This window comes from Macaca mulatta, chromosome 10 (assembly GCF_049350105.2).
Source record: "Macaca mulatta isolate MMU2019108-1 chromosome 10, T2T-MMU8v2.0, whole genome shotgun sequence".
Taxonomy (NCBI): domain Eukaryota; kingdom Metazoa; phylum Chordata; class Mammalia; order Primates; family Cercopithecidae; genus Macaca; species Macaca mulatta.
In genome coordinates, this window is record NC_133415.1 from 99,962,621 (window position 1) to 99,979,724 (window position 17,104).

Sequence of the window (17,104 nt, forward strand, 5' to 3'; positions counted from 1 at the left end):
AGATCCGGCCACTGCACTCCAGCCCGGGCTATAGAGCAAGACTCCGTCTCAAAAAAAAAAAAAAAAAAAAAAAAAAAAAAAAAAAAAAAGAAAAACAGTACAATTCATAAGAATAATTGGAAAGACCATTAAAATAAGGCTTTAGCAAACTTAATCAAAGGCGAAAAGAGAGAGATCAATAAACAACATCCAGAATGAAAGGGTGGACTTACTAAAATTCAGGGGAGGTCATTTCTTTTAATTACAAGAATGCCAGGTACGCTGTTTTACCAATGAATTTGAAAATCTAGGTCAGATTGACACTTTTCAAGAAGACACAAATTACTGAAATTAGCCCAAGTGGAAATAAAAAATAAATAAAACAAACCAAAGATCATGAAAATTTGTTAAATCATTAAAGAGGAAGTGCGTTTTTGGTGCTCCCCAAAAAAGGGCACCAGGTCCTGCTGGTTTTAAACAAGAGTTCCAACAAACCTTCAAGGAAAGGATAAATCTCATCCAGCACAAACTACAGAGCAAAGAAAAAGATGGGATGCTCTCCCACGCATTTTATAAGACTAACATCACCCTAAAGCTGACACTGGAGTTATAGAGCATGTGACAAATGGACAAATTGCAGTCATCGCTGCTGAAGTTGGAAGGCCCCTGCAATCCCAGCAGATACCTTCATCCATGCCCCGTGACTTTTTTTTTTTTTTTTTTTTTTGAGACGGAGTCTTGCTCTGTCTCCCAGGCTGGAGTGCAGTGGCGCGATCTCGGCTCACTGCAAGCTCCACCTCCTGGGTTCACGCCATTCTCCTGCCTCAGCCTCCCGAGTAGCTGGGACTACAGGCGCCCACCACCACACCCAGCTCATTTTTTGTATTTTTAATAGAGATGGGGTTTCACCTTGTTAGCCAGGATGGTCTTGATCTTCTGACTTCGTGATCCACCGCCTCGGCCTCCCAAAGTGCTGGGATTACAGGCGTGAGCCACCGCGCCCGGCCCCATGCCCTGTGACTCTTTACAGAAGTTCTGCAGATCCTGTCTGAGCTGTAGTTTCCACACTGGTGAAAAGAGGGGTCTGGACTATAATTTGTATCATTTATTTGGCACCTGCCCCTTGCCTCATAACGCACCTGCAAGCAGATGGAATAGCCATATTTTATAATTAAAAAAAAAAAAAACACACACACTGAAGACTGACTGGATGCGGTGGCTCACACCTGTAATCCCAGCACTTTGGAAGGCCCAGGCGGGCGGATTACCTGAGGTCAGGAGTTTGAGACCAGCCTGGCTAACATGATGAAACCCCATCTCTACTAAAAATACAAAAAATTAGCCAGGTGTGGTGGCAGGCACCTGTAATGCCCGCTACTTGGGAGACTGAGGGAGGAGAATCGCTTGAACCCGGGAGACAGAAGCTGCAGTGAGCCGAGATCACCCCACTGCATTCCAGCCTGGGTGACAAGAGTGAAACTCTATCTCAAAAAAAAGAAAAAAGGAAACTGAAGACTTTGCTGTGTTACCTGAGCCCTGAAGCAATGACACCCTTGTAGCAATGAGGATACTCAGATAATAGTTTCTAATACCATACTGCAAGAAAAAGGAACCAGAGCTCCATGGAGACATGGCTGATCCTAGGGCTGGGCCAAGAACTATATGATTATCCTGGAGCATCTTTTAGCACCATAAAGTAAGGAATTGCTCAGAAAAACCCAAAGTGATGAGTTATGCCGGAGGAACACAGGATCCAATTGAAAGAGTTCCCAATGGCCAAATCCAGAAAAATAAAATAAAAAGAACAACGAAATAAAATAAAAGCTGGAGTAATAAAATAAACAATGTTCTATCGGATCCCAATGGCCAAATCTGGAACAATAAAATAAAAAGAAGAGCAAAATAAAAGCTGGAATAATAAAATAACTAATGTAATAATCAGATTCTAACCCAAAGTATAAAATAAGTGTGTATGAGTCTATACTGATGTAGATAAATGATTGCATAAATAAATAAGTGGAGAGAATAGACAAATCTCCCATGCGGAAAAATTCCAGGTAACTTTTGTAGATACCACACCCATAGTGTGAGCCACATATAGTGACTTCTTTCCAAAGAGTACAACATAGACGGGGGGAATAGTAACTTCGGAGTGGAGAACCCTGATGAAGACCACCTGAGCCAGGTGATCAAGGTCAACATCAACAGTGATTAGTCATGTTGATAATATTGACCCTTGATGTGATGTGAAGAGAATGGCACTCTACCTCTGTGACCTTCCCAAAACCCAGGAACCCAGTGTAATCATGAGGAAAACATCAGAAAAATCCCAGTTGACAAACATTTTACAAAATACCTGACCAGTTCTCCTTCACGCTGTCCTCAAAAGCAAGGAAAGCCTGAGAAACTGGCACAGCTCAGAGAAGCCTAAGAAGACGGGACGACTAAGTGTCATGTGGTATCCACATCCTGGAACAGTGAAAGAACAGTAGTGGGAAGGCCTTAAAAATCTGAATAAGTAATTGACAGTAGTTCGCACTATCTGCTTATTAGTTTTGACAAATGCAGCATACTAAAGGAAGATGTTAACAAAAGGAGAAAGTGGGTGTGGGGTGTATGAGAACTCTCTGTACTATCTTTGCAACTTTTCTGTAAATCTGAAACTATTCCAGGCCGGCCACGGTGGCTCATGCCTGGAATCCCAGCACTTTGGGAGGCCGAGGTGGGCGGATCACTTGTGGTCAGGAGTTCAAGACCAGCCTGGCCAACATGGTGAAACCCTGTCTCTACTAAAAATACAAAAATTAGCCAGGCGTGGTGGCGCATGCCTGTAATCCCAGCTACTCGGGAGGCTGAGGCAGGAGGATCACTGACCAGGGAGGCAGAGGCTGCAGTGAGCTGCAGGAGGCCACTGTGTGGGCAGTGTGGTAAGGAGAGGGTAGGAGATGAGATCAGGGAGGCGATGAACCTGAGAGTGGGCAGACCACATGGAGCCAGGGTCCATTGTGAGGACTGTGGTTTTAGTTGGAGGGAGGTGGGATCCATTGTGGGGATTTGAGCAGGAGCGGGACATGATCCGACTTACGGTTGAACTGGATGCCTCTGGCTGCTGGATGGAGACTAGGGCTGGGAGGATAGCGGGTAGATAAGGATAGGAGCAGGAAGAGTGAGGAGGTGACTGTAGGTGTACGCCAGAGGTCAACAAACTTCTGTAAAGGGCCAGATAGTAAATATTTTTGGCTTTGCACGTCATACTGGACCTGTCTCAGCTATTCAGTTCTTCTGCAATAGCACAAAAGCGGTAGCAGACAGGATGTAAATGCATGAACATAGATGTGTTCTAATAAAACTTTATTTACACAAACAGGCGACAGGCCAGATTGGCCCCTGGTTATAGCTTACTAACCTCTGATCTAGGTGGGAGATGATGGTGGTTTGGACCAGTGGAGGAGGTGAGAATGGTCATATTGTGGGTATATGTCAAAGGGAAAGCCAACAGGATTTGGTGATGGATGGGTGCAGGATGTCAGAGAGAGGAGACGGGGACAACTCCAAGACACATGCAGTGCCCAGGCCAGTGTTGGGCACATAGAAGGTGATCAGTGTGTATGCATCTTGAATCAGCAATTTGGTATTTCGTGCCTCTTTGCCTTGTCTTTTCCAGTGGCATGATAGCACCATGAGGGCAAGAGCCAGATTTCATCCTTGAAGCCTCCTCTCTCTCTCTTTTTTTTTTTTAAGCTTAATTCACTTTATTTTTCTTGTATAAAAACCCTATGTTGTAGCCACAGCTGGAGCCTGGGTCCTCTGCAGGGACTCTGGTGGGATCTTGACAAGGTGGTCAGTGAATTCCTGACCTGAATTCCTGAGTTCTAGGGAGACTTGGTGAATACAGCCTCCTTCCAGAGGTTGGGGTCAGGTAGCTGTAGGTCTTAGAGACAGCGTCAAAGGTGACCTTGGCGAAGTTTCCCAGGGTGGCAATGCAGCCCCTGGCTGAGGCGTAGCAGTCATAGATAGCAGCCATCGGCAGCAGCTTCTTGGGTACGGGGGCCGAGACGATGCCAGTGCCCCTGGGTGCAGGGATGAAGCGCACTAGCACAGAGCCACAGCGGCCTGTCACCTTACAGGGGACGGTGTGGGGCTTGCTGATCTTGCTCCCCCAGTAGCCTCTGCGCATGGGGACAATGGAGAGCTAAGCCAGGATGATGGCCCATGGATGGTGGTGGCCACCTCTTTGGAGCACTTAACATCCAGAACAATATGCTATTGTAGTAGTCACCAATGGCAATAAATCCCTTGAACCTGGTGCGCTGGCCGGCGTGGGTCTGCTTTTGCACTGCCATGATTTTCAAAACCTCATCCTTGAGCAAGGCCTCCAGGAAAAAGTCAATGATCTCAAACTCTTTGATGGCCAGGAATAAGAGATAGATCTCCTCCAGGAACTTGATCTTCATGTCCTTGACCAGGCGGCCCAGCCTGGGGGTGGACGTCCACTCCTTGTCCTTGGTCTTGCCTCCGCGAGCTCCTCAGCTTTGGCCCAGGCCCTATCCATGGCTATGACCCCGGCCCCAGATGCCACTGCTGAAGCCTCCACGGAAGTCACCGTGGTTCCCCATCCCAGGGTCCCCAGGGCCTCCTCTCCCATCCCCTGACACTGGATGTTTTCTCGGAGAAGAAAGAAGCTTCCCTTCTCTTGACCCATCATTGTCTGATGTGGTGCTGGGTCCATAGTAGGTGTTTTTATAGTCTTGGGATAGACAGATCTTGAGCACAGGCTCTGAAAGCAGATGGGTCCGGGTGCTGGCTCCTCTTCCCCTTGCCTTGGGCACATCTGAGTTTGCTTGGGCTGCCATTACGAAGTCCCACAGACTGGATGCCTTAAACAGGAGAAACTTACCGTCCCACAGTTCATGAGATGAGAAGTCCAAGATCAAGGCTGGTTCCTTCTGAGGCCTGCGAGGGAGAATCTGTTCCTTGCCTCTCTCCTAACTCCTGGTGGTCTCGGACGTCCTCTGACTCATAGAGAACATGTCACCCAGTCTCTGTCCTCATCATCACCTGTCATTCTTCCTCTGTCTGTCTCTGTGTCCAAATACCCCCTTTATAAGGACACAGACATATTGGATGAAGGCCCACTTGAAGGTCCTCATCTTAATGTGATCATCTGCAAAGACGCTATTTCCAAATAAGGTCACATTCAACATCTTGTTGGGGACACAGTTCAACCCATAACAGGCATGTTCCCACACTCCTCTCTGCCTCATTTTCTCCTAGTTACCCACTACATATATAGAAAGTGCTGGCCATAGTTCCTGGCACATTGAAAGCTTTAAATAAATACTGGTTTCTATCCCTAGTCCAATACTCGTTTCTGTCCAATGATAGAGATTTTTGTCTCTATCTCAGTGAGATATTTGTAATTATTTTTCAAAAGCAATACATACACACATTATCCTTTTTTTTTTTTTTTTTTTTTTTTTTTTGGTGACACAGCCTCACCCTCTCACCCAGGCTGGAGTGCAGCGGTGTGATCACAACTCACTCCAGCCTTGACCTCCCCAGGCTCAGGTGATCCTCCCACCTCAGCCTCCCAAGTAGCTACAACTACAGGTACATGTCACCACACCTGGCTAATTTTTGTATTTTTGGTAGAAACAGAGTCTCACCATGTTGTCCAGGCTGGTCTCAAACTCTTGGGCTCAGGAGATCCACCCTTGGCCTCCCAAAGTGCTAGGATTACAGGCATGAGCCACCACACCTGGCCCTCATTTTTTTTTAATGAAAGTATTTCAATAAGCTAAACCCTCCTTTAACCACCAGCCCAATCCCAGTGACTTCCCATATGAAACTGATGCTTCCAGCCAGATGTATGGGTTTCCAGATCTTTCTTTTTCTAGTTATATACTCTCCTAACTCCGTATAAAAATCTCACGTTTTAATGGGATTTTATAAATATATACATGGCATCATACTGGGTGTATCACTCTTTTTTTTATTATTATTATTTAAACAGAGTCTTCCTCTGTTACCCAGGCTGGAGTGCAGTGGTGCAATCTCAGCTCACTGTAACCTCCACCTCCTGGGCTCAAGCGATCCTCCTGTCTCAGCCTCCCAAGTAGCTGGGATTACAGGTGTACGCCACCATGCCCGGCTAACTTTTTGTATTTTTAATAGAGACAGGGTTTCACTGTGTTGGCCAGACTGGTCTCCAACTCCTGACCTCAAGTTATCTGCCCACCTCAGCCTCCCAAAGTGCTGGGATTCCAGATGTGAGCCACCACGCCTGGCTGGATGTATGATTCTTTAGCCTGCGTTTTTCACACTCTAGGATGTCTTGGAACCATTTCCATGTGCCAGCGTAAAACTTCACCTCCTTGGCCGGGGCAGTGGCTCACACCTGTAATCCCTGCACTTTGGGAGGCCAAGGCGGGTGGATCACCTGAGGTCGGGAGTTCAAGACCAGCCTGACCAATGTGGAGAAACCCCATCTCTACTAAAAATACAAAATTAGCCAGACATGGTGGTGCATGCCTATAATCCCAGCTACTCGGGAGGCTGAAGCAGGAGAATTGCTTGAACCTAGGAGGTGAAGGTTGCAGTGAGCCGAGATTGTGCCATTGCACTCCAGCCTGGGCAACAAGAGCGAAATTCTGTCTCAAAAAAACAAAACAAAACAAAAAAAACCCCACCTCCATCTGCACTGCTGATGCTGAGTAGGATTCCACTGAATGGATATACCACATTTTCTTTAGCTACGACCTCATCAAGGGAAGTTTAGGTGTTTTCCAGTTTCTCACCAGGATGATGGACATTTTTATACAAGGCTTTTTGCAGGTGTTACTCTGGGTCAGAAAGTAAAAATCCCTCGAGACAGGGATTGCATCAGGGCCCGGTCCTCAGCCCCACTGCACCTCACCTGTGTCAACGCTATGGGAACCCTTCCAGCATCTCTGCCAGCAGATCCCATTCAGACTCCTACAAGATACTCACACTTCGAGCTGGAAGAGACCAGAAGCACCCTGCAGTTCGTGTGGACAAGTCTCCCCTCTGACTTAAGTCCCCCCACCCTCATACCTAGGAGAGGGATGGTGGAACTGAGGGTCGTGGGATTCTCTTCCCCGGAGGCTCCCCCATCCTCATGGCCTCTGCGCAGTCCAGCTCCCCTCTGAGCTGGCTCAAGGGGTAACTCGATCCAGGTCAGCTGGTGGAGTATGAGGTAGCGTCTAGCTGAGCGTCACGGTATTTTATTAAGACCGAAATGTGATCGCTACTGTTGTCACACTTTAGCGCCCCCAACAATCCCCTTCCAAATGAGAAAAACAGAGCCTCCCCAAATGCCTTTCCCCTGACATCAAAGACAGCGCATGGAACCCTGCCCAGGGGCCGGAGCCCGCGTGACCTCAGGAGTGGCTCCAGAGCTTAAGGGAAGGCCTGGGGGGCGGACGGGGCATTTTTCCAATTTCAGGCAAAGCAGTGAACTGGGGGTATCTGTTCATTTTGTTTCCTCTGCGCCTGGGTCTGTAAAGTCAGCGGTTGCCTTTAAAATCCCATTTTCCTTCACATGTGAGGATTGCTCGTCCTAGGCCATCCATTTATATGTGCATGGGTCAGAGGTCTCAGACTCACATGCCTACGGGGGCCAAGGATCCAGGTAATGTAAACTGAAGCAAGCCCAGTAGAGATGGTGGGAAACTGTAAATGGATGCCCTGGCTGAAGGAGGTAGCTGAAAATCTGGAGAGAGAGCAAGAACAAGAAGAGAAAGGGAAGAGGAGGCAGAGAGAAAAGAGAGAGGATATCCCCCAAGTTTACATATTGCCCTTTGCTTCAAAAAAATTTAAGCATGCGATGGGCTAAGTAGATATGTCTCCAGGCCAGTTTGCAGGCTCTTGCCTAACTGAACTTATCAACACAGTAGAGAAGCTGCCAGTCTGGCTCCCTCACCCGTCTAGAGCAGCGCTGTCCAATAGAGATTTCTGCGATGATAAAATATCTGCACCGTTCATACAGTAACCACTGGCTACATGTAGGTCTTGAGTACTTGAAATAGGACTAAAGAACTGAATCTTTAATGTTATTTAACTTTACTGAATTTCAATGTAACTGTAAATAGCTACAGGCAGCTAATTGCTACCATATTAGAAAACATGGCTCTAGATTCTTTCAATGTAGAGAGTATCATCATGCTTGACCACTGCAGAAAAGATCACTCCTTCTTGGGGAGAGTGGATAAATTATACCTGAGACCACCAAGCATTGATCAGAGTCCTGGGTAAATGGAAAGAAAGGAAATACAAAATAATGAGCAGTAAAAGCTTAGGTATAACCAGATGTCTGCTGGCCCAAGAGCGGTCACTCAGTGTCCTTCCAGTCCCCCAATTCCCAAAGAGTTTCTCATTCAGGGTCACCCTTTAGCGTCCACCGTGTTCTTGGCCATCTGCTTACTCCCATTTGCCCAGAGCTGACCCCTAGGAAGCCACCTGGGGGGACTTCCCTGCTGCCATTGGTCTCCAGGCCTTAAGAGCACACCACTGTCCAAACCCAGGGTGCTGCCCATGGGCCACAGAGATGCAGGGTCCTATGCAGAGGTGAGAATGGCAGTTACACTTTGTCATCTGCCACAAAGTTGCTGTGCCGGGGCCCATGTGTGTCAAGGACTCTGGAAACAAGCCTCACCTTCCAGCACAACCCTTTCTAATCTGAAACCCATTCAAGGGGCCGAAGAGGGACCAGCAGCCACACTACCCTCTTGCCAACCCCTCTCTCAGATTTCAAGCCAGCTCCCTACGAGGCAACCAGGGCTGCCCCAGATGCCACTGACCCCTCCCTTGCCTCCCTAAACATCACCATAACAACAAGACTACCTTATGTATCTTTAAAAAATTAATGAGGAGGCCTATAATCCTAGCACTTTGGGAGGCCACAGCAGGGGGATCACTTGAGCCCAGAAGTTCAAGACCAGCCTGGGCAACATCTCTATTTTTTAAAGAAAGAAAAAAAATGAATGAGGCAGGGGTTTCCCACCATCCCCCTGCAAAGCTTATATTCTCAAAGATAAATTCAAGGCTTTCGGCCAGGCGCACCTGTAATCTTAGCACTTTGGGAGGCCGAGACTAGAGGATCTCTTGAGGCCAGGCGTTTGAGACCAGCCTGGCCAACATAGCAAAACCTCCTCTCTCCTAAATTAGCTAGGCGTGGTGGCACACACCGGTAGTCCCAGCTACTCGAGAGGCTGAGGCTTGAGAATCACCTAAACCTGGGAGGTGGTAGCAGTGAGCTGATTGTGCCACTGCACTCCAACCTGGGTGACAGAGTGAGACTCTGTCTCAAAAAAAAAAAAAAAAAAAAAAGCTTTTTGCTTGTGCAATTGTCTAAAAAGAGATCTGTTCAAAACGTTGAAAGTACCCTTTCTTCCAGCGTCTCTACTCCCATCAAGGGTCCAGAGATGTTGCAATCAATTTTTTCTCAGTAGTCAAGCTCAAGAGTCCCACGTGCTTCTCCTCCTCCAGCAGCCTTTGTAAGGAGGCAGCTGCCTCCAGAAATCACCTTGCAACTAAAATGTGGGAAAATGTGTAAGATCTTAACACAGTGGTAGAAACTAACGTGTGCAGCGCCCACTGTGCACCCGACACTGTTCTCAGTGCTCTCATGCAGCGTCTCACTTCTCCTCACCTCATCTGGAAGTGGGTTCAGTTATCAGGTCCATTTATCAGTCAGGCCTCTGGGGTTCACGAGGGTCATGCCCCTCGCTCAAGGTCACACACTGGGAAGTGGTTGGATCCAGGATCCAGGCCCAGGCGGTCAGATTCCAGAGCCTGCACCCTGAACCAGTACTGCAGGGGCTGGTACCCCCGCACACTTTTTACCCCATCAACATATCATCATATCGCTCTGCTGGCATCATGAAGTGCACTCATGATATGTTTGCCCCATCAGGCTATCATGAGTGCACTTCACAATGCAGGCGGAGTTGGCAGCTGTGCATCGTGTAGGCTCCTCTTGGGACGTGGCATCCCTCATGACTCTTGGCTGCAAAGTGCCAGAAACCCAGCTGCATTCACTTAATCTGAAAAGTTGGTGTATTTGTTCCCCAGGGCTGCTGTAACAAATTTCCACCCCTTACTGGCTTCAAACAACACACCTGTGTCCTCTTACAGTTCTGGAGGTCAGGAGTCCCTATCAGTGTCACTGGCATTCCTTCTGGAAGCTCTGAGAGGAGAATCGGCTTTTTTACTTTTTTTTTTTTTTTTCTTTTTGAGACAGAGTCTCGCTCTTTCGCCCAGGCTGGAGTGCAGTGGTGTGATCTCAGCTCACTGCAGCCTCCTGCCTCCCAGGTTCAAGCAATTCTCATGCCTCAGCCGCCCAAGTAGCTGGGACCACAGATGTGCGCCACCATGCCCAGCTAATTTTTTTGTATTTTTAGTAGAGGCAGGGTTTCTCCATGTTGGCCAGGCTGATCTCGAACTCCTGGCCTCAAACAATCCACCTGCCTCAGCCTCCCAAAGTGCTGGGATTACAGGCGTGAGCCGCCGTGCCCGGCCTCCACCCCATGGTCTTGTCCCACAGAGAGAGGTGTTTCCCCAAGGAAACTGAATGGGAAACAGCATGGCATTGGAGTTTGTTGAATGGCAAGCCCGGGGGATAGTGCCTGGCACATACTAAGTGCTCAGTAAATGATGATCACAGAACATGGCCCACAGCAGGTGTCCCTCCAGGAGCTAATACTTGAAAAGCACAGGATTCACTAAGCAGGTGAAGGCAGGAGAGCATTTCAAGCAGCGGGAACACCTTCAACGAAGGTCCACCATATGGCCAGGGTGACCGTATGTCTGGCCATACCTGGGAAGCTGGGGACCTAGGGGAGTCCTGGTTTGCATCTATCCCCCTAGTATAATACCAGCCCCCTTTACTACAAAACTATCTCTGTTTGGGTGAGTAACTGTATGGTCACTTTCCTTGCAGTCAACCTGCTCATTTATAAGGAAACCAAACAGAAAAAGAGGATGAGATTGAACCTAAGGACATCTAACCTTGAGTGGCCAAACCCAGACTAGAACCCGAGCCTGATGACTCCCAATGCAGTGCTTATCCCAGCCCTCAGCTTATGAAGCCAGCCCTTAAAGGCTACATCAGATTAACAAGGCACGTTCTCTCTCTCTCTCTCTTTCTCTTCTTGTCACATTTTCCATAGGATTGTGACCAGATCCACGTTGACGACGTCTCATCAGATGACAATGGCCAAGATTTAAGGTGGGAATCTGGGGAGTCAAAAATGCCCATTGATTGATTGATTGATTATCAAGTTCTCCTTCTACTAGGAAATGGGATGGGAGAGGAGGGCTGCTTATAAGGACAAGGTGTGCCTGCCTCCAGCCAGAACTAGGACTTTTGCATCTCAAACTCAAAAATCACAACTGGCCGGATGTGGTGACTGACACTTGTAATCCCAGGACTCTGGGAGGCCTTAGCAGGAGGATCACTTGAGCTCAGGAGTTCAAAACCAGCCTGAGCAACATAATGAGACCCCCATCTCTACTATAATAAATAAATGAGTAAAAATTTGTTTAGAAAATCACAACCTCACCCCTCAACCCTGCAGTCTCTTGCTCATCACCTCAAATCACTAAACGCTGCTCATCTATTGCTATTTTTTCCTGCTTACTGAAGTAATGCGTGCATAACAGAAAAAAATCCCACACTTAACCTGACCTCACCTCCCAAAATCACCACCATTAAGAGTCTGGTATATATTCTTCCAAGATCTGCTCAACATGTTGAAAATACCCTTTCTTTCAGCTTCTCTCCTCCCATCGAGGGTCCAGAGATGTTACAACCAATTTTTTCTCAGTAGTCAAGCTCAGAGTATCACGTACTTCTCCTCCAGCAGTCTTCCTAAGGAGGCAGCTGCCTCTGAATATTTGATTGTATTCATTAGCATACATACACATATATATATATTTTTTTTTTTTTTTGAAGCTGACTTTCACTCTTGTCACCCAGGCTGGAGTGCAGTGGTGTGATCTCGGCTCACTGCAACCTCCACCTCCCAGGCTCAAGCAATTCTCCTGACTCAGCCTCCTAAGTAGCTGGGACTACAGGCATGCACCACCACACCCAGCTAATTATTTTGTATTTTTAGTAGAGACAAGGTTTCACCATGTTGGCCAGGCTGGTCTCGAACCCCTAACCTCAAGTGATCTACCCACCTCAGCCTCCCAAAGTTCTGAGGTTACAGTCATGAGCCACCACACCTGACCAGCATGCATATATTTTTAATATAACAATTGATACAGCCAATACTTAAAAAACACTTCTCAAATGAGTAAGTGGTGTGTCTGGTTTCTAGGGAAAACACTCCAGGACATGGCTTCCAGGAATCAGGTAACCCATTGCTCAATATGAGACAGCTTCAGGCCGGGCACAGTGGCTCACATCTGTAATCCCAGCACTTTGGGAGGCCAAGGCACACGGATCACCTGAGGTCAGGAGTTCGAGACCAGCCTGGCCAACATGGTGAAACCCCATCTCTACTAAAAATACAAAAGTTAGCCGGGCATGGTGGCGAGCACCTGTGATCCCAGTTAGGAGGCTGAGGCAGAAGAATTGCTTGAACCCAGGAGTCAGAGGTTGCAGTGAGCTGAGATCGTGCCACTGCACTCCAGCCTGGGGGACAGAGCAAGACTCATCTCAAAAAAAAAGAAAAAGAGACAACTTCCAGAGGAATGTGGGCTGGAATGTTCCAAGCCTGCCCCTGGGAAAAGTTTATAAAAACGGAACCATAGTTAATCTGTGCTCCTCCAAAATTACCACATTGAGCTTCAGGCTCATCAGATATATTATTAGACAAAATAATGTTTTGGTTATGGGACCAGTTGTTGTAACTTTATTTAGTACCTGCTTCCAAGGTGTCTCTCCCAACTTATTGCAAAAACAGAAATCAGAGTTTCTGTTCCTGAGCCCTGTAAGTCCTTTCAAAGCCCGGCACAATCGGAAGTGATCGGCAGGCAGATGCCGGCTTCATTTTAATCAGCCATTTGGAAAATCCCTTCTGCAGTCAGGACTGGCAAGGAGCAAAGCTCCAGCCCCACCAGGACTTCTCAATTGATGGAATAAATAAACCCCAGATCAAGGTTAATTGGTCCTTTCCATGAAGTCATCGTTGGGAAGCAGTCTTCCTTTCAAGGCAATGAGCAGCATCGTTGTGTTTCTATAAAATTTCCCGCGTAGCTAGCTGGCTTGGAATTTAGAGCAATAGTCCTCTGAACCCTGTCTTAGGCTGAGCTGTTTGGTACCTCACTTTGAGAATTCTCAGCCCACGGGTGTTTTCTTCTTTAGACACCAAATTCTCCACTTACTCATTCAAGAAATATTTATGGAGTGCCTACTATATCCTAGGTCCCAAGCATGAAATGCCTCTTGTTTGTTTTTTTTTTTTCTTTTTCAGTTAGCAGTAAGAACCAGCCTTCAGAGATGCCTCGTTTTGTGCCATGCTCTATTCCAAATGCATTACATGGGATAACTCATTGCATGTGCACAGTAACCCTAGGAGAGATGAGAGAGATGGTTTTATCTTCATCCTCATTTCACAGCTGGGGAATGTGAGGCATAGAGAGGTTAAGCAGTCGGCCCAAACTCACATGGCTGGTCAGCAGGGAGGGCAGGATTCAAATCCGGGCAGCCTGGCTCTGGAACCCAAGCTCTTAACAGATCCCCTGTCCATCCTGGTCACTGGTTCCTGCCCTCCCCAAGGGCCTCCATCTCTTAACATCTAGACCTCTCCCCATCGTAGCATCTGAGTTAATGGTCAGTGTTCACTTTTTCAAGAATAAATCCATGGCTGGGCACAGTGACTCACACCTATAATCCCAGCACTTTCGGAGCCCGAGGCGGGTGGATCACTTGAGGTCAGGAGTGCGAGATCAGCCTGGACAACATGGTGAAATCCTGTCTCTACTAAAAATACAAAAAAATTACCTGGATGTGGTGGAGGGCACCTGTAATCCCACCTACTTGGGAAGGGGAGGCTGAGGCAGGAGAATCACTTGAACCTGGGAGGTGGAGGTTGCAGTGAGCCAAGATCATGCCTTTGCACTCCAACCTGGGCAACAGAGCAAGACTCCATTGCAAAATAAAAAAATAATAATAATTTCTAAAAGTCAAAACAAGGGGCCAGGCATGGTGGTGCATGCCTATAATCCCAGTACTTTGGGAAGCCAAGGCAGGAGGATCCCTTGAGCCCAGGAGTTCAAGACCAGCCCAGGCAACATAGAGAGACTCCATCTCTCAAAAAAATAAAAATAAGTTAGCCAACTGTGGTGGTGCACGCCTGCGGTCCCAGGTCCTCAGAAGGCTGAGTAGGAGGATCCGTTGAGCTGGGAGGTTGCGGCTGCAATGAGCTGTGATAATACCACTGCACTCCAACCTGGGCAACAGAGCAAGACCCTGTCTCAAAAAAATAAAAATTAAAAAATAAACAAGAAAAAGGCAAACGGATGTGGATCGGGTAAGAGAAAAAGACACCACTTTTCTTGGGGAAGCTAATGAAAGCTGTGGTCCTGCTGCCCCCTAAATGTACACTCGCAGCACCCTGTGCATTTCGAGGGGCTCATGGGCACCTGAAAGCCTACCCGTGGGTCCCTTAGAGCCTGCAGTCTCCCAGTGAAGGTGCCCTGCACCCCCCTGCACTAACACCATCCCTCCCCTCCTCTCTCTGCAGCACGTACAACTTCTCCGCTGATGGCTTCCACAGTTCAGCCCCAGGAACCAACCTGTGCCTGGGCTCTGGCGTGCACGGCGGCGTGGACTGGATGAGGAAGCTGGCCTTCCGCTACCGGCGGGTGAAGGAGATGTACAATACCTACAAGAACAACGTCGGCGGTGAGTACCGTGAGCCTCGGGCCTCCGAGGAAGGGAAGCTCGTCGGGATGGATGCTGTCAATTCTGTGTCCCTGCTGTGCCAGGCGCAGGCAGAGAGGTTCACAATCAGTACCAGCCCACTTAATGCAACCCCGACGACACCCTTCGGAATACAGCACTGGTATTTTGTCACCTTCACTTTGGGGGTGGGAAAGCTGAGGGATGGAGGCTGCATCTGGTCCAAGATCCTTCAGGCCACAAATGGTGCGGGGTGGGCATGGGGGCGGAATTCTCTTACCCACAGCCAGAGGCTCTCACGGGTGGTCCTCCAAGCAGCAGCGTCAGCATCACCTGGGCATATGTTGGAAATGCAGAGTCTCTGGTCCTACCTCAGGCCTAGCAAATCTGAAACTCGGGCCCAGAATCTGTGTTTTCACAGCCCTGGAATCCCCGCTTGGATTCTGGAATTCCAGAATCCCCCTTGGAATGGGGGAGGACCTGTGCCTTGAGTCTTTGCAGCTCAGATTGTTGTCCTCAGACCAACCACATCAGCATCCCCCTGGAGCTGGTTAGAAGTGCAGGGTCACCAGGAGGCAGAGTCTGCAGTGACCCGAGATTACACCACTGCACCCCAGCCTGGGCGACAAAGCGAGACCCTGTCTCAAAAAAAAAAAAAAAAGAGAGAGAAGTGCAGGGTGTCAGGCCTCATCCTGGGCAACTGACTCAGAATCCGCTCTGAAAAAATTTCTTTTTATTTTTGAGACAAGGTCTTGCTATGCTGCCCAGGCTGGTCTCAAATTACTTCTGGCCTCAAGTGATCCTCCCACCTCAGCCTCCCAGGTAGCTGGGATTAGAGGCATGCAGCACCTGCCTGGCCCAGAATCTACGTTTTTAACAAGCCCGCCAGGTGACCGTGGAGGCATTAAAGTTGAAGAAGCCCTGGAAGTCACGGGTTCTCACACTTGGCTCTCACTGGAACCACCCAAGGAGTTTCCGTTTCTGATGGTCTCGGTATCGCTGCAGCCTGGACATCAGGAGTCATAAAGATCCCTGAGTAATTCTAAGTGCAGCCAAGGAGAGACCGCCCTGGCTTCAGGTATTAGGAACGTTTGCTCATTGCCCCAAACAAGAAGTCTGAAGGCACTGGAAGCGAGGCTGGCTCAGCTGTAGTCTAGAGAATTCTGGAGTTCTCTAGAACAGAGGTTTTTAACTGGGGGTAATACTGCGCCCTCTTCAGGAGACATCTGGGAGTCTTCCTGGTTGCCACAGTGCCTGGAACCAACCACTGGCCCATAAGGGCAGGGTTTGAGTAGGTGGCTAATCGTGTCTGCAATATACACATTGGCCCCAAAAGCTTCTAGGGCCACCCCCCTCCATTCCTAGAAAGAATACAGTCCCGGTTCTCAAACTGGACAGAACACGCTTCCGGTCCCAGCTCTACAACTTTCTAGCTATGTGGCCTTAGGCAATGTACATACGGTCATCTTAATGAGCCTCAGTCTTTAAATCTATGAAATGAGGGCCGGGCACAGTGGCTCACGCCTGTAATCCCAGCACTTTGGGAGGCCAGGGCGGGTGGATCACGAGGTCAGCAGTTCGAGACCAGCCTGAACAACATGGTGAAACCCCGTCTCTACTAAAAATACAAAAAAATCAGCTGGGTGTGGTGGCAGGCACCTGTAATCCCAGCTACTTGGGAGGCTGAGGCAGGAGAATCGCTTGAAACCGAAAGGCAGAGGTTGCATTCTAGCCTGGGCAACAAGAGCAAAACTCCATCTCAAAAAATAAATAAATCTATGAAACGGAGAATACAAATACTTCTGCTTTCCTAGATTATTGAGAGATTTATTGTGAATGCATACAAAAAGCATGACTCCATGCCTGGTACACAGCAGGCACTCAGTAAATGGTGGTATTTGTCATGAGTTGCTCTCAGTTTTGCTTGGGAGCCTCGGGTTCCTCTGTGTCTTCCCCTGTCCCTGGTCGCTTTCCCATCCGTTCTTTGGGACAGACTTCCTGTCGTGTTCGTGGCTGCGGTGCTAATGCAGACCGTGTGCTAAGTGCAGTCCTGGCAGTAGCTAATGTTTATGGAGCACTCACTCTGCCAGTGTTGCCACCGTTTTCATGGAATAGCTCCTTTACTCATCACAGCATCCCTGTAAGGTAAATGGTTTTATCAGCGGTGTTGCTCAAAAGCAGAAACTGAGATTACAGAGGTTAAGTAACCTGCCCAGCGTCACACAGCCCAGGCAGAAGAGCCACAGTGGAGTC

General features: G+C 48.3%; 1 protein-coding gene across 4 annotated transcripts in view; it reads left to right on the plus strand.

The window, feature by feature from the left end:
• EYA2 (EYA transcriptional coactivator and phosphatase 2) overlaps positions 1-17,104 on the plus strand; it is a 299,580-nt gene that overhangs the window by 267,795 nt on the left and 14,681 nt on the right. For all 4 annotated transcript variants that reach the window (XM_015148889.3, XM_015148890.3, XM_077951904.1 and 1 more), the window contains 2 exons: positions 11,169-11,227; positions 14,694-14,854. In XM_015148889.3, coding sequence (XP_015004375.1) covers positions 11,169-11,227; positions 14,694-14,854 — 220 coding nt within the window. The remainder of the gene's footprint in view (positions 1-11,168; positions 11,228-14,693; positions 14,855-17,104) is intronic.